Source organism: Aulonocara sp. 'chitande type north' Nkhata Bay, linkage group LG6 (assembly GCF_057382095.1).
Source record: "Aulonocara sp. 'chitande type north' Nkhata Bay isolate Kocher_YH1m ecotype deep benthic linkage group LG6, A_spYH_male_GT1.1, whole genome shotgun sequence".
Classification (NCBI taxonomy): Eukaryota; Metazoa; Chordata; class Actinopteri; order Cichliformes; family Cichlidae; genus Aulonocara; species Aulonocara sp. 'chitande type north' Nkhata Bay.
Window position 1 is genome coordinate 10,974,162 of NC_141349.1, and position 18,353 is coordinate 10,992,514.

The 18,353-nt window shown below is 40.0% G+C and overlaps 1 protein-coding gene across 2 annotated transcripts; it reads left to right on the top strand.

Annotated features, from left to right (window-relative positions):
• Nucleotides 1-6,657: 6,657 nt before the first annotated feature.
• Nucleotides 6,658-17,281, top strand: LOC147327286 (somatostatin receptor type 3-like). Of its 2 annotated transcripts, none has more exons than XM_086297503.1 (2): nucleotides 6,658-6,750; nucleotides 16,414-17,281. In XM_086297503.1, the coding sequence occupies exon 2, from the start codon at nucleotides 16,479-16,481 to the stop codon at nucleotides 17,259-17,261; it is 783 nt and encodes a 260-aa protein (XP_086153629.1). In that variant the 5' UTR covers nucleotides 6,658-6,750; nucleotides 16,414-16,478; the 3' UTR covers nucleotides 17,262-17,281. The 2 variants fall into 2 exon arrangements, with proteins under 2 accessions (XP_086153629.1, XP_086153630.1); XM_086297504.1 differs by lacking the exon at nucleotides 6,658-6,750 and adding an exon at nucleotides 9,032-9,134.
• The last annotated feature ends 1,072 nt before the right edge of the window (nucleotides 17,282-18,353 follow it).

The window sequence follows — 18,353 nt, forward strand, 5'->3', positions numbered from 1 at the left end:
TTTTTTAAAAAATGATGCAGATTTGTATTTTATGCAGAAATGCAGCAGAAAGAAATAAAATGGTCTGAGCTCACAGGAAAAGCTTGTTTTTACTTTGAACACATTAGAAATGAAGCAAAATACAATTTCAGTACAAATATCTGCAACATCTCTTTACTAATAAAGTAACAGTTTGGATGGTTTGTTTTCTTTTTTCTTAATACAACAAATTTGTTAAAAATCATCTTCCTTCTTTTCTCATTAGCTAGTCCAGTGGTGGCACCATAACCTGCGACCTCAACTCTGGAATGACACAAGAAGTGTTTGGACGCTTTTCTCTCCTTTTTTTGTCAGTTACATACAAATACATATATTGATTGTTTTGCACGTTAACTTTGAAATGTTGCCCTGAGGCCTGTACTATGAAGCAGGATCTCATCTCTCCAGGTAACTTCAGAGTTCTATATGAAGGATTTTGACTTCTTACCAGAGAAAATTGTAAGAGTAACCCTGACCTGCTGTTATATTAGTTATGTCCTTTATAGAGTTTTAGTCACCACTTTATCATCACGCACCACACCTGGCTAGCATGCTTGGACTGTGCTTGCTCAGCGCATTGGGACACCATTCAAGCTCACTGCAGCACATGCTACTTCCTGTTTTAAAGGGCCTTGTAGCAGCCCTTGTTACATGCGTGGGCACGGAGCGTGAAGCAGAAAGCACAGCTTAAAAGAGAAGTTGATATACCCGGCGGCGTGACACTGACTGGTGTTTTACACCCTTTTTTGGCTCCTACCTCAAAGCACACTGTGCGCTGTCGATCTTACGTGCTGCACAGTAATGTTTAATATTTAGTATTTACAGTTATATTCCCATATATCATCGTGATGTTGTTTATTCTATTGCTCTCGTTTTCTTCTGCTTGTTTTCTTTTTTCTGCAAATGCAAGTATCCAGAGTCAAATGCTCCTATAGGCCATATCAGTGAATACCACATGGCACCATTCCTACCTCTGCATAGGAACAGAGACTTCTTCATTTCCAGCAAAGACCTGGGATATGAATACACCCACCTGCTAGATGCTAGTCAAAAGCTAGCAGAATCATTGCACCCTTCCCTCGATGAGTTGCGGGACGTGTGGCCGTGGCTGCTTCTTGCAGGGCTTTGTGGAGGAATTTTGACAATAACTACAAAACGATGGTACAAAGGATCATCCTGGTTGCGTGCTAGAAGCTGGAAACATGCATTTGCTCTCCCTGAAAGACAACCACTTATCCAGAGCAATGAAATAGAGGAGGCCAACCAACATAACTACCAAACAACTATGTGAAGGCAAAGCCTGTCTAGCTTAGCCTTATCGATCTATGAATTTTAATATAAAAGCACAGTGAATTTTTACTTTGAACTATATGCTGACTAAAAACAACTTCTATGATATCTGATATTTCCAATATATTTAACTGTATTACAAGTGGGAATAAAAACCTGTGCATGCAGTAACTTTCAAAAATGGAAAAAAAAATGTTCAGACCGCAGAGATCAAATGTAATATTAGTGCATTCCATAGATTATCAGCCAACAGCCTTGAAGACACACTTAGTCTCTTTTGGTTTTCAGCCTAGAACGAGGAACCACCAGCAGGTTTCTGTCAGAAGACCTCAGTGACCTGCACCTTATAGATGGAAGCAAATGAAGTTTGATCTCAGCTTCATGCTCTTGTTCTGCTCGTGCTCTGATTTGAATTACATGTTCTACACACTTCACTGTATCTCACTGTCAGTTTGTCAATTTGTGACATTAATTCAGAGGAATGTGGTGTAAACCAATGATTTATAAACCTAAAACAGCTCATGATCACTAACCAATGCTAACTTTGAGAAGCAATGCAGAACATATTGTGCCCTCTGTGTGGCTAATGGAGCTCTTAAGAGTAGAAGAGCAAAACAAGAGAAAAAAACAACCTCACTCACGAGTCTGCGACTGCGTGCTGACAGAGAGCGAGTGGGTTACCTCTGTGTGACTTCAAGCAGCAGAGGGTAAGGCTCTGACTGTGGTCTGCATATATGTGCCGAGCAGCAATTCAGAATACCCACCGTGCACAGTTTCTGTGAGGTTTGGCATAACTCGATGCATTGAATCATTTTTATATTATACAGACAGAATTATGCAGTAAGAACCAGCAGTTAAATATAGAAACCTTTGTTGAATACTCACTGATACACAGAGGCAAGAGAAGAGGCAGCAGACACAGTGTTCCTGCCATTCACCCTCTAACAACTGCCTTTCTGTCTGAATGGTGACCATTGTATAGTCACCAGTGTCATGATGAAGCCTTATCATGCTGCATGAAAAGCTGCAATACTCCACACATTGATGCAAAGTTACTCATCAGCAGTTTTTGCTTTTGCCTTTCATAAAGTGCTGGGAGGGAAATGAAGCTGAGAAATGAAACTTTGAGTATTGTGTAAACCGTCGATTTATTATAGAAGATCTACAGTATGAACTGACCATAAATGTATTTTGGTCAAGACCTGAATTAAATTTCATCCAAAGGCTTGTGGCTCAAATTTGAGCAGGGCCTGACAGCTTCAGTAGAAAGACGCTGAGGGTCCTGTCACTGTTGTTGATGTCTCTGTCCTGAAAGATCACAGACTGCCCTGTGATTTGTGGTGTTTCTTGTGGACTCGTAAAAGGATTTATTTATATGATATAGTCTTCACAGATGTCAGATCTCAGGCCAGCGTGAAAGAATTTTGTTTCATCATATAATTACAGTTCCTGATAGTTGGACCAATCACAGCCAAATGAAGTGAAGCTCTTCTGGTGATGGCCCAACACCATCATCTGTACTTCAGCAAACTGTCTCTGTTCTCTGCACATAAACTAAAAATATGACTATATTGTCATGAAAACGTACTAAAGGAATTAATAGTGCCCTATGTCTCCATGTGACTGTAATCTTATTAAACTATATTATTATATTATTTCAATTTCATTTTTATTTATACAGAAAACAAATCACAACAACAGTCGTCTCAAGGTGCTTTGTATTGTAAGGTAGACCCTGCAATAATACATACAGAGAAAAACCCAATAACCACATGACTCCCTGTGAGCAAACACTTTGGCGACAGTGGGAAGGAAAAACTCCTTTTTAACAGGAAGAAACCTCCAGGAGAACCAGGCTCAGGGAGGGGCGGGGCCATCTGCTGCGACCGGTTGGGGTGAGAGAAGGAAGACAGGATAAAGACATGCTGTGGAAGAGAGACAGATTAATAACAAGTATGATACAGTGCAGAGAGGTCTGTTAACACATAGTGAGTGAGAAAGGTGACTGAAGAAGAAATACTCAGTGCATCATGGGAATCCCCCAGCAGCCCACCGCATTGCAGCATAACTAAGGGAGGATTCAGGGTCACCTGGTCCAGCCCTAATTATATATTTTGGAAAGTTTTAAGCCTAATCTTAAAAGTAGAGATAGTGTCTGTCCAAACAGGAAGCTGGTTCCACAGAAGAGGGGCCTGAAAATTGAAGGCTGTCCCTCTATTCTACTTTTGAATACTCTAGGAACAACAAGTAAGCCTGCAGTGTGAGAGTGAAGTGCTCTAATAGGGTGATGGTACTACAAGGTCATTAAGTTAAGATGGGGCCTGATTATTTAAGGCCTTGTATGTGAGGAGCAGGATTTTGAATGTGTCCAAAGCCTCCCTCAGAATGCTGTCAAACTGGCAGTTAAAGGGTGTCCAGCATCCTCCCCCACCACCTGACCCAACTCACCATCAGGTGACCATCAGTTCATAGCTCAGCTCTGTTCTTCACCTAAGTGTCCATAAGATACAGTTGAAGAACCCAAGCTGTTTGTTGAGGTCAGTATCTCTCAAGTAAAGTAAAAGCAAGTGTCTTTAAACAAAAGCTAAACTCCAGATATTTTCTATTTTGAGCTTAAGATGATTCGATCGGTTAATTAAGTCCATTTGAGTTCATTTGTGGCACACTTGTGGATGCATGTAAAACCACACCCCCAAACACAGAGCCTCTTTCTTTGACATCATAGGAAAATCAACCAAGACATCAGGAAATGAATTGTAGACTCCACAAGTGTGGCTCATCTTTAGGTGCAATTTTCAGATGCCTGAAGGTCCCACATTCATCCATTCAGACAATAATACGAGAGAATAAAAAGTACAGGAACGTACAACCATCATACCGCTCAGGAAGGAGACCTACAAACCTGACCCAGTTACACCAGTTCTGTCAAGAGCAGTGGGCCAAGATTCCAGCAAACTGTTGCAGAAAGCTTGTGGAAGGACACCTGAAGCGTGTGGCCCAAGTGAAACAGTTTTGGGGCAATTTTACCAAATAATAAGGAAGTGTATGCATACTTCTGACTTTGATGAAAGTTAAAGAAACAAAAAACAAACAATCAGAATCAGAATCAGAATCAGAATACTTTATTGATCCCTGGGGGAAATTAACAAACAAACTTCTCTCTCTTTATTTTGAATGTGTAAACAGAATCCGCAATAAGATGTAAACACAAAGCGCGGCTCATTCACCTGGACATGCCGTCAGGTGCTGAAAGCAGACGTCCAAAGCGAAATAGTCAATTCACTTTGAGCACGTCATTTTCAAGCAGGACGATTAACCCTAACCCTGTGAAATAGGACGTTATCTATAAGGTTATAATTAAACTGCTACGCATATAAGCTACACAAAAACACCACTATGTGTTGGAACAGGAAGTGATACTCTACCGCAGAGAGAGCGAACACCAACTGGATGGCGCTGTAGTCTGCACTATAGCTTTGTATTATTTATTCATTAATGAAAAAGCACACACATTGCAGCTCTTCCTGTTTGCTTACTGGATCTAGAACACCATTTAGATCATAACAGCTCCTGATCAGGATGAATTTCATTTTCAAATCAAATTTCATGTCCCAGTTTCACAATTTTGTGACATAATATTTCAAAGCTTGCTTATGGGCTTGTTTGGAGCAGACCAACAGTCAGGCTCGTCTTCACCCTTACTGTCAGACTCTGAATTGATGGTTCTGCTATATCTCACCTGGCTGAGTGGGGACACACGTACTAAAGGTTAGAGTTCCCACTGCAGGAGCTTGGGTGTGAGTCTGCCGCACAGGTGTAGGTGCTTGAAAAGTAACAATGTTGGAACTGTGTGCTGGAATGACAGACAATAGAAGAACACACACATGCAGGCACACCTTCAGAGTACTCTCTAAGGAGACCCAAACTACTTATGCACCACTCAGCATATCTCACACTGTGAACATGACATTTGCTTCAGCCATGTTCATGAAGCCCATTTTCACTATGCCTTGGGTTGAACTGCATTTTTGCCTTAGTTATTGCTAAGGAGGAAGGTGAAATGCACTGGCTGACGGTCGTAAAGTGACTGCCTCGTTCAGTTAAAAAGTCTGGTCTGAACATGGACTGTTAGTCAATGGCCCCTCCATTTTTACTTACAGCTATTCACAGAGGCAGAAAGATGAGAGAGCAAAGCAAAGTGCCTGCTATGTTCGTATGAATCTCTATTTTTGAACACTTTGTTTGTATTTCTGAATCAGAATTAAATGTCTAAACAAACACAGCATTTTAAAATTGCTTTGTGTAAAATATGTGACACTGTGATTGCACTATCCCTGTACTTTGTTATACAGTACTTCTTACCGCCAATTTGTCTTGAGGACTCAAATTTAAGTGCACAAAAAGTAAAAAATGAACCTATGTTAATGGCACTTGTTTAAAAAGCATAAAGTGATGGTTTTCCAAAGCTGCTGCTATGAGTAATGGCTCCAGAGATTCAGGTGCTTAGCTGTTTGTTCATTTGTGCACTCCCCGCAAAGGTATTAACAACTGATTAGTGTAATGGGAAATTTTAAGACTGTGTGAAGCTGACCTGACTCAGTGAAAGGCTCCATGTTTTGTCATTCTGTCTTCATGCACTCAGAAAATATTTATGCTCAAAATGCTGATTTTAATTTAATTACATGTCAACTTTCTGTGTCTTTGTTTTTTTAAGTCCATGAAAAAAGTTTAATGGAATCTGGCCAAAAGAAATGTACTTGATTGGTATGTATTCAATTTATTATGAGCATATCTTCCTAATAATTTGAATAAATAAACAGATTTTATTTATTTCAGTTGAATTAAAGTATTGTTTTGTGTTATGAGGGCAAAGAATAATCTTTCAGGTATACCACACGCTCATGCATCAGTTATCTTTCGCACACAGCGTTCTGACCGTATTGTGTGATCGTGGCAGTGATGTGTAAATATTGGAGGTGCTTTGTAAAAAAGCACATGGACCTGCTGGTAATTTGAACCAATGCAAAGTCAAATTAAAGTCGCAGAGAAAACCTGATTTATTTCAGATTTCCACAACATTTGCTCTCAGCTACGAGAGAGGATAATACAGGATGTGATTAAGCCGAGCATAACCATTATAATATAATGTATATATAAAACATCTAAAACTGTTTCTAGAACTAGGGTTGTGGTTTCTATTGGTTAAGAGTGTTGCTAATACGTCGTGTCTGCAGGGTCCTCGAAATTCCAACAAAAAACAGAGAGAAAGAAAAAAAAAGAAACACGGGCGCGTGTGTGCGCGCGTGGGTATTGTAGGTGGAGGCTGTTCTTACAAACCCCCTCAGCTCTCAGAGCTCTGAGACAGTCTCCGCTGTTCACGGCTCCGAGTGAGTCTGTTCTCAGCTGAAGTGCAGACCGGTGAAACACAGTGAGCGGATAGTTGTAAGTATTTTTTTCCCTTCGTCATGTCTTTAGTCTCTGTTTAGAGTGTGCAGGACAGCCTTTTTAATCCACACTGCCGCTAACACAAGCCTGTGAAAATGAAGCGTCGTTAAGTTTGTCTTACTTAGTAACATAAACTTGATGGCTCGTCCAAGCAAAAGCAGCCATTGCCGTCAGCTGGATACATTTTTATTTGCAGAATTCACCTGTGATAGCGGACAGCACACAGCCATAAACTCGTGCTTACATGTAAATACATCAGGTGAAGGTGGCTGGTGTCGTGTTTAGGTTCACTTCAGCAGTCTGTGCTTTGTGTGTTGCTCGTGTCTTTCTGTTTTGTCCTAGTTGTTGCTGTGTATTGGTGGGATTTATTTTAATCTCTAATACTCTTTATTAATGTGAGATACATTTCGCGCCGTGTCTCTGGAGGTGCAGCAAGCCAAAAACATTATCAGTCACGGTGCTCATCTGTCTGCTGCTGATACAGAACTCCTGGAATTACTGTAAAAATGAGGATTTTTGTGTATGTGGCTTTTAAAAACGATACAGGTGGAAGTGGAGGCCTTGATTTGCTCTAAAGGGTCACACATACAAAAAGGGGACTGGAATAGAAATTGAACTCAAACTAAAAACAAAAAATGCAGAATTAAGAGGAATAGGAGTCACGAGAGAAGAGATGAGGAGAAACCAAGTGAGATGAAGAAGGGTGACATGCAGTGTAGGAGATAGAAGAAGAGATGAGGGGAAAACAACAACAGGGTAGAGAGGAAATAAAAGAAAGAGGAAAGAAGAGGAAGGAATATGAAATCTGCTCCACTATCACTGATAAGGTTTAGAACACTGTTATTGAAGCCCTGCTGCTTGAATTAATGGACTGCTGTGAAACAGGTAAAAAAAATAATTAACCTCTACGTGACCCTTTGTTTTCTCTTTCTTTCACTGTCCGAGGAAACAGAGCTTTTAATTTAATTGGTCACCACTCTTTAGCTTTTAAAGCTTTTCATTCTCGTCTGTTCACCTGTGGTACGTTTTTTTTTCATAAACTGCATGTGTCCTGCACGCTGTGTAGGAAGAGGATAAAAGTGTTGCTGATATTGGTTTTAGCAGAACTGTGGCAATGCATGTAAGCATTAATGCACCCCCCACAAATTCCTGTATACCTTCCCAAAAATCTACCCTCCACAAGCAGTGTGACACTGTGGGTGCTGCAGAGTCTCCTGTGTTTTTTAACTTCAGTCACTGCCTTAGGGCCAAATGACTCATGTGTGCACACGAACACCTCCCTGCGTGTTTATCTATCCATAGATAAGTCCTTCCATATGTGTCGTTCAGAAAAACTAAAATACAACCAAAACCATTCTGTGACCATGTTTGCATTTGCAGATCTTTGATCCACATGACATGCTTGTAAGATTATTGATCACACTCTGTGCAATCTGTGAGCACTTGTCAGCTTTGTAATAAAAAGTGTGGAGGCGGGCAGCGGTGTGGAGGTGACTGGATCCAGTCCAAATCTGTTAATTAAACCGCAACAGAGGAAGTAGATTCCCTGAGGGAGTAGGACTAATGGATAGCCAATTAGCTGATGGTGTATCTCTGCTCAATCTATGCTCTCCTGCTTCGAGTGAAATTGCTTTAAAAAAAAAAAAGAACATTACTGTGTATTACATGTAAGTGTACACACATCATAAACCCACTATTTTCCCCAAAGAAATATCACAAATGAATATTTATAGTCCAAATATTTGCCTTGCTGAAAGCATATGTGTTTTTGTGAAAATACAAGCTTAGGATCTTTGTACTTTGGGCTAAAGTAACTCACAAATGTTTACTGGTCTATCTTGCAAAGATGGGGCTATTTTTAGTAACTGTAGATATTGAATAGGCTAAATTTAGTAAACAAAAAGTACAATATTTCACACTGATAATATTATCACTATTTAAATGTTACCTAAAGTCAAACACTCTATATAAAATTTGGACCCAATCACAACAAGAGCACATACTCTTTTGTGGACTACTGCTTTGAAGCTTCAAGTTTGGCATTTTGGCTGTCACCATTGTTTTTCTTTGGAAGTAAACAATGGCCATATTTGGATGAGAGGCTGTAGTGCTAGCAGCTAGTTAGCAGCTAATGTGGTTTATCTTGATTAGCAACTTGCATACATAGACTGAAGCATATTCATACAGTATTACAATTTAAGTCACAGACCTTTTTGTGACAGAAGACATATAATTTGCCAGATAAACTCGTTAAAATGGTCCAAAAGAGCACAAACATGTTCAGTGATTTTTAACTAGCTGAGGCGTTACCTAGCATTTGCTAGCAGCTTTAGCGACCCTAACCCTGGAGACTGCTGCCAACCTAGAATGTACTGACTTTGGTAAGCTTTTTTTAAATGTGTGTGTCATTAACATTATTGTTGTATTTTATAGGCATATAATGCAAATTCACAGATGCAGGAGTGTGTTTCAAGCTCCAGTCTCTAAATGTTTTGTCTACACGAAGTGTACATATACTTAGGTGTGTTCATGTCCAAGCTCAAAGCGTCGCAGCAAGGAATTCAAGTGATGATTTTGTGCAGCATCATCGTCGTGTGATGATCAGTTGTATCCACAATTATAACTAATATTATAAACCATATGAAATAAATGGACAGATGCACATAAATGTATATAGTTTATGCTGCAATTCCTTGGCACCTTCTTAATGACAGCATGATAAGTAAGGCTTTGAAATCTATTTTGTGCAGTGAGTGATGGTTACTCTTCCCCATTTCCCATGACCCTTTATGAGATACCCTCTGCAGCCTGGTGGCCACACCACCAACAGTCTTTGCTTTTTCCTGTCCTATTTTTTATATGCTAGGAATAAGGGTGGCAAAAAAAAGAAAAGACCAGACTGACATTAAAAGAAACAATAGAAATGCCCTAAAATGCACTTAGTGAATGTAACAATAATGAGCGGCCCTTTGGGCAATCAGCAGGCATTCACTTCCCCAACGAAACAGTTGCCAGACAGGCGTCTGTGTTAATGGGTACCTTGTGGCCTCTAGATTGCATCAGGAGGTTGTTTGTTCCAAGCTGTGGATTGAACAATTACGAGGTATTACGCAGGCGTCAACAGAGTTTTCAGTGAGGAGGAAACATGTATTTACCACCAGTATCAACCATGTAATCATCACCAGGCCTCTTATAAAGAGAGTCACCATTAATGTTTGTATAAATGCTTTCCAATAATTCAACTATTGAATTTTATTCAAGGACATCTCTTTTCCATCTCTTATGCTCTCTTTTGTCTTTAAGAGAGGTTAATCACACCAGAAATATGAGAGGTTAAAGCCAAATTGATGGTTGTACAACACGTAATGGTGATAGGAAAAAAACAAAAACATTAAAAAAAAAACATGGAAACTGATGTTAAAAGTGTTTATTAAAGCATCGTGCACCAAACCGCTGTCAGCATGAATGTGGCTTTTTTAAAGTTTTCAGCTTGTTCCTTTGAAAGACACAACAGCTGAAGCTCACAGCAGGTGCAAGCTATTTTCATTAGCAGAAACCATAACAATAGTATCCAGGCTTATTATGTGCCAAGCAATTGTCGCTTCACCAGATAATCTCTAAGTACAATACTGCTAGTGTCGCTTTGCAGTTATGAGCAAGCATCATTATGGAAATAACTGAATTTGGGATTCAGTGATGTTGTGGATGAACAGCTGGAATGATCGATATGGGAGTAGAGAAGTGTGTTGTCCTGCAGTGTCAGCCGTGGCATCCAGTTATGAGTACACACACCTTCAGTGAATTCCATCGAGGGACAATAACTGCTGAGGTGGTGCATGACTCAGTATAATAGTCTTTCCTCTGGAAAAGGCTCTGAAAATCTCAAGATGACATCTTGGCTTCAGCTAATTCAAAGGCTAACTGTAAAGCCTATGCTGAAATACACTGAGGCTTCAGTGAAAGTGGATTTTATTTTCTACTGATTCATGAGGAACAAAGTGACATGCATGTGTTGGTAATCACAAACTGAGTTTGCAGCATTGAGTTTAGTCAGAGTTGAATTAGAGCAGTGAGAAAGTCTCTGACGTGAAAGCCTAAAGGTGTTCAAGCAAGCACAGGAAAACATAGGACTGATGAGATTAAGAAAAAACACATTGAACTGTAATGTCGTTAAAGTGTGTAGTGAACAAGTGGATAGAAAGGACTGCTGCTTAGACCACCGACAGTTTGAAAGCGTTGCATAATTTCGGTAGGTTATGAACTGCTGCTGTTGCCTCAAATTATACTGTACAAATGGACTGATTCTTACATAGCTTTCGCTTTTCTACTCTCCCGGAGTACTCAAAGCGCTCTATACAACATGCCACAATCACCCAATCTCACAAGCACTGTCTCTAAACTGAGTGCTTTCTATCGACATTCACACACATTCATACTCCGATGGATGCATCGAGAGCAACCTGGGGTTAGTATCTTGCCCAAGGATACATGAGCCAGGGATCGAACCACCAACCAGGCCTCTCATTGTACTGCCTCAGCAAATAGGTACAATTTCACCAGTTCATTTGTAAACCCTGTGCTGTCTCACTTAAACAGAGTTTTTTTCTAGACTTTTTTCAGTTTTTTAAATATATTTACATTCAATTTATTAATTTAAAAAAAAAAACTGCAAATCAAGGTTTTAAATTAAATTTTTTATTCTTTTTCATTGTGTCACTTTGTAAAATTAATATATATTATATTTTTTATTCAGTCTCATATGTGGCATATGGCATTCACTTATTATTAATAGTTAAATTACTGTAAATGACAACCAGTAAGTTACCATTAAAGTTTAATGATCAGGCAAAATACATATTTCAGTTACACATGAGATTTTTTTCTATATTTATTTTTTTCAGCACAGCTTCAACGTCATTTAAGTTTTTTCCTGCTTGCACAGAATGATAAGGTTACGAAACCACAGAAGATTACCGTTTCACGCTCTCGATCCAGTCTTGAGTCTTTTCCAAATGTGTTTGATATTCAAATTTGTATGCTTGGCATTTGCTTTTCCCTGCTGCAGCCACAAAATGAGCTAAAAAGTGGGGAAAGTGAACCAGAACACTGAATTAGTAAGCCATATGACTGGATAACCTTGTTTGCCAGAATGATAGAGTAATCCTTGAGATGTGAAATAATAAAAAAGTAAGTACCTTCCTATTTTTAACAAACTTTCTAGCTTCTGTTTCTCCGGATGTCTGCATTAGGAGAGAACAGACTATGCAAAATTTGCCAAAGCAGCAGCTCAATCATATTTTGTGTTGAACCTATTATTTTAAGATTTGCTTTGAAAACTATACATATTCCATTCTATGCCACAAATGGCACATAAATATAGATATGTATAGCAAACAAGTGAACATTTAGAATTGTAATCATCACTTCAGCTAGCATCAGACTTTCAATAACAACCAGTTAACATAAATTTACCCTGAGATCTCTAAGACTATATTATCTTCACTCTGCAGATGCACAGAGGGCAGGTTTTGTGTACACACATGCACAAATGCATTTGTCACACACCTGGCCTCTCACACACAATACTCTTTGTATTTGAATGTAAATGCAAGGACTCTTCAATCAGCAGTCATTCAGACTCTCACTTATCTCGTCAATTTGCTCCATGCAGGGACCTTTAAGCCTTGTCTTGACCTTATGTTACCATAGCAACACCTCCCGGGAGGGTTTTCACAGAGCTGCTCGTGCAATGGCAGACAAGAGAAGTGATGCACTTCAGGAAGAAAAATTGTCAGTCTGCTCTTATTGTGTTTATCAGAGATTAGGGTGGGAGGCAATAGCAAAGGCAAAATGAGGAGAGTGTAGGGGAGTGTGTGTGTGATTAGGTTAGCCTTGCTGACTGTTCACATCTCAGTGGGACATTCAGTGACTATCTAATGTATGGTGTGAGTAAAAAAAACAAAAGATACCTGCAACCACTCCTGTTTGTGTTATGGAACCATTAAACTTCTTATTTCCCCTTTTATATATTAATTAACAGATATTCTCGTTATGACAGTGATGTGAAGCCTGTGATATGTTAGAAAATCATTTGTCTTCACTAACCATGGATGTGAATTGCATTACTATAGTTTTTATATGTTCAATTCCATTTTATTATTATAGTGCCAATTCACAGCCACAGTTGCCTCAAGGCGCTTTCTATCACAAGACAAAGATCCTACAATATCATAGAGAAAAACCCAGCAATTCACTGTGAGCAACCACATGGCAACAGAGGGGAGGAAGAACTCATTTTAATAAGAGGCAACATGTGGCAGTACCAGGCTCAGGAAGGGGCAGCCTTGTGCTGTGACTGGCTGCTGAATGAGAGGAAAGAGAAGGAGGAAAAGGGAGCATAGAGAGACAAGGACAGAACTTAAAGGTAATTGTGGATTTTTTTAAGCTTAATAAATGATGCACATACTAGCCACAAGGTTGGATTACAAAGAGAATGCACTCCAAATAGTCACAATGTGTAACCACAGAAAGGTTTTGGTTTCCTACTATTTGTTCATTATCTATCCAAAACTGTTTTTTTAATAAATTTTGGAACCATAAAAACCAGAACGATAATTTTTTTTATATTTTTTTATTTATGGAGACAGGATTTAAGAGTGAACACTGGCTCTTGTGCCTCAGCTGATTTTTAATATTTTGCTGAACCACTTTTACTGCATTACAACATTCTTTTCTTTTGTGTACTCCTGATACGCTTTATTGAAAAGGACTTATTGAGACTTTATACGTCACTCAAGTTCGCTGACTGGAAAAAAAATCAATGACTGAGGCCAGAGAAATAATTGGTGCCTCGATTTAATCTGTTGAACCATTTTAGCTCCGTGTCTTTGTACAGTGTGACACCTGAACGTTGTACAACTCCATATTCACAATCACAGCACTGTTTGTGATACGAAGCCTGTCAAAGGTTAGTCAAGAAGACTGTCTCACGTTTATACCACCCATTCATGTTCCCTCTCACACAGCACCTAGTTTATAAAGGCGACTGACTGATGATGTTCCTCTCTGTGTTTATCATAGTTTCTGTCTCTTATCCAATTTTTTGCACTGTGGTCATTTAAAAAATGTCTAAGCCTCTGCTGCTCTCTGTGGTCATTTCCTTGTCAGATTGATGGAAAACTCTTCCACCCCATTCATCCTCACTTTTAATCAGGACCTCTGTCCTCAGGTCCATCCATTAATCTCACCATTTGTCATGCTCCACATCACATCCATCCAGATCTCCAGCATCATCCTTCACCCCTGCGCTGCTATCACCACCGTCTAGACTCCCTCCAGGGGATTTTTCCAGTACAGCTCAATATATCACTACTCCCTTATATGATGATGTCACAATAGCATCTCTTCACTAAAGACTCCTTACACAATGTGCACACATTATAAAAAAATCCATCTTAGCCTTCTTTCATTTGAATAATTTCTGATTTAAACATGAGGTTTTAAAAGCCTAAATAACCCCAAGTATAAGTGTAATTCGATATTAGGTACAAGTTAATATTTCTATATTTATCGACTTCTTGTCTTTACCCTGTTGCTTCATAAAAGCAGTAGCAGCATTAAGCAGTTGAGATCCACGGCATATACCATCCTCTGGCATTCACATTTAGTAATTGAGGTCATGACCTATGGATGGCTCTTAGGTTTGGTCTAAAAACTGTACATAAGGATTGACATTCACCATGATTTGATCACGTGTTTGACCAGTGAACACTGTGGTCTTATTCTCCACTGGTGGTACTGGTGCCCTTTAGGTTGTAATGAATGAAATGTAATTAAAGCAAAGCAAAAAAAATCTCCAAACACTGAAAGAGAATTCAGTCATGCTTCAAAGTGTGTACATTTCCTGTGTGCTGCCAATATTTGTACTTATTTTAATCTAAAGTAACTGTCTCTGGGGGATTCTTTAGTGGTGTATATAATTCACCTTACCTTCCCCGCTCTTCCGCTCATCTTCACATCTGCATTAATGTACTTTACTCAGTTGAGGTCGCAGAAGATATGCCTCTGCTATTTTTCCCCCATAGGTCAGTGCATTTTGTTCCACCAATTATTAACCATCGCTGTGAGGGATGAGGGTGTGCCTGTGTGTGGAACAGTGGTGATTAAGAAGCTGGGATGGCTTCATAAACAAGTCTCGTACTAATAAAACTAAATACCTTACGTCTGTGTTCTGGTGCTCGCTTGCTTTGTTGTGACGGAAGGAAGGTTGTTATGTTTATTAATAGCTTAGTATTCATCAAGCCACTGGGCAGATATGGCCAAACTTTTGAAACTTTTAGGTGTTGTCCAACATCAGCAGCAGTCAACGTTATGTGTACATAGAAAAGTGTGTCTTTGTCAATACATGTTGTTGCCTGTTCATTCTCTCTTACTGCTGTGTATGCCATTGTTTTCTATGTTTTATCTTTCTTTGCTACATATCTTTTAGAGACACAGTTTTATATTTTATTAAACTGGCTCACTCATTCTCTTGCCAATAGTCAGATGAAAAATGTAATAGTGCTTGCACGTCTATTTTTGACAGAAGCCTGTTAAAACATTTAAATACCCCTAAAGCTCACATTAGCTAGTTATATAGTATTGTTGTCTAGATGCAAAAAAATGTCACTTGTGAGTTTTACAGAGAAGACATAAACACTAAACATGCAGCAAAAGTCTCCTGCCCACTTGAAACCAAGAACAATACAGCACTTGAGTGCCGGCTGTCTCCAGGCAACCTCAAGGTAACAAGACTTCCCAAGTTGCTGTCTATCCAATAATAATTCAAAGTCCATACTAGCAAAGAACAATCTAAGACGTGATGGGAAATCTGTTACCTTTACACAGTCAGCCTAGATGTTTCCTCTAAAACTCTAAAACATAATTATAATGCAGTTTAGTTGAAGTTTCATGGACCTGGATTAACGTTACATTAATGATAATCCAGGTGCTAAATAACACCGAGCACCTTTCTTACTCCTAAGGGTTTTACATAAATTCTATACTTTGACAAAAACTATTATTATGTACTATATTTATATTTTAAAGTTAAGCAACAAGTTTGCTGCAGTGTGTATAATTGCATGCAAACTGTGTGCTGTGTCTATTCCACCATGTAAAGCAGGGTTCCCCAATCCCAGTCCACGGGGGCCGGTGTCCCTGCAGGTTTTAGATCTCACTCTGGGTCAACACACCTGAATCACATGATTAGTTCATTACCAGGCCTCTGGAGAACTTCAGGACATGTTAAGAAGGTAATTTATCCATTTAAATCAGCTGTGATGGATCAAGGACACATCTAAAACCTGCAGGGACACCGGCCCTCGTGGACTGGGATTGGGGACCCCTGATGTAAAGGATGCTACAAAGGATGAAGCATTTTCTCCAACAACAGATCTGCTCGAACAGAAACTGAAAACAGAACTCAGAAAAGGTCCCAGAAGAAACTTTATAGCTTTACAGACACATTTCAGTGGACGAACAACCAACACGGCTGATTTGTTGGAAGAGTTGATTAACTGGACATCTCCGAAATGTTAGAATACACCTTTAATGCATTAATTGCTTTATATTTCATGTCCACATGAAGTGTGCTAAATTAATTAACTTTGCTTTCTGTAGGGCTGCTGATCTTCTACTGATGTGAGCTTACCAACAACTGTTGCCTGATAGTCGTTAACGCCTCGATGGAGCTCATCCAGTTTGCTTTGCTGCCTCAGGAAGTCCCTACAGCTACCTGGAGCAACACCTCTGCCCCCTCCTACTCTCATTTCCTGCTCCTTTCTACTCCCTCCGAACCGCTTCACAGCTTCAACCAAGATGACACTTCGTTTCTCCTTAACAGCTCCTGTCAAAATTGCACCAAAAGTAAACCAGGATCCCTCCCTGGCTTGGCTGGAATCTTCATCCCACTCATTTATGGCATCGTTTGTGTCGTTGGCTTGGTGGGAAACACTCTGGTCATCCATGTTGTCGTCAACTACACAAAACACGAGTCAGTCACAAACATCTACATCCTCAATCTAGCCATTGCAGATGAGCTTTTCATGCTGGGCCTACCCTTCTTGGCGGTACAGAACGCTTTGCTCTCGTGGCCTTTCGGCTCTCTGATGTGCCGAGTGGTTATGACAGTGGATGCCATCAACCAGTTTACCAGCATCTTTTGTCTAACTGTGATGTCAGTGGACCGATACCTGGCTGTGGTGCATCCCATCCGCTCTTCTTGGTGGCGGCGCCCCCATGTGGCTAAGGCTATCAGTGGCACCGTTTGGGCGGGGTCCTTTGTGGTGGTGCTGCCGGTAGTGGTGTTCGCGGATGTGCTGAAGGATGATGGGAACTGCAGCATCGTGTGGCCTGAACCAGCAGAAGTGTGGAAGACATCGTTTATTGTCTACACGTGCACTGTTGGATTCTTCTGCCCCCTGCTGGTCATCTGCTTGTGCTACCTGCTGATCGTCATCAAGGTATGACTTTTAGAGTAACACTGAAATAATTTGAGTTTTTAAGATAAAGGAGGAAGTATGAGGCTGCAAACTGTTTTAAGAGTATTGTGGCTTCAGTCAACTAATGTTGATGTACTTGATTGACATTTTATGATTGACATTTAACTGTTCATCCACTGTCTAAAAAAAGCCATTTCCTTTAAGGCCACTCTTACACCCTCAGGAAAGGGCTAGGGGATGAGGGGATTAACAATGATAAGCTCAGGGGACAGATAACGAGTCAACTATACTGTTATATCACTCCAACAAAGGATGTCAACAGACTAGAATCTGCTGAAAAGACAAGAAATGGGTAATCAAAGAAAAACTTCACTCTCACATAGGGCACTGGCTGCTCACTACTAGCTCAAACACAGCGCTAAACTCATCGTCAAATACGTCAAAGCACATCACTACACAAGCCTCTGCAGGCTTGGAAACAAACACCTAAGGTCACCACAGTACTGACACTGGCGTACACCGAGGAGCTCTTCACAAGCTTGTATCCAGCTATACACTGGCTCCTCAGGAGAAATGGGCGGCAGCTGAACCTGTGGGAGCCTGCTAGGGTTATAACAGCCACCCTCACTTTAAGCCAGCTTTCTTCTGTTCATTATAAACAGGTTGAAAGAGCAGGCGGTGGCTGTGTTCACAGCCAGAGCTGTGAGCATGAGATGACCATATTAACGATGTCCCCACATATTACACAGATAAACAAGCAGTAAACACTGTCCTAAACCTCACTGTGCACAGCGATTACTTGCACATGCATTGGCCACAAGGTTTACAAATTTGGGCCATGTTTAACATGAGTATCTAATTTTAACAGTATACACCAATGAGGCTTAATATTATGATCACTGATAGGTGAAGTGAATAACACTGATTATTTCTTTATCGGGGCACCTGTTAGTGGGTGGGATATATTACAGAGCAACTGAACATTTTGTAGTCAAAGTTTATGAGTTAGAAGCAGAAAAATGGGCGAGCACAGGGATTTGAGTGAGTCTGCAATATTAATAATATTAATATTGTGATGGCTGGATCATCTCCAAACTGCAGCTCTTGTGGGGGGTTCCC

Bases quoted from the DNA above. Each gene is read 5' to 3' on its own strand.
- LOC147327286 (XM_086297503.1), top strand. From the start codon at position 16,479: ATGGAGCTCATCCAGTTTGCTTTGCTGCCTCAGGAAGTCCCTACAGCT.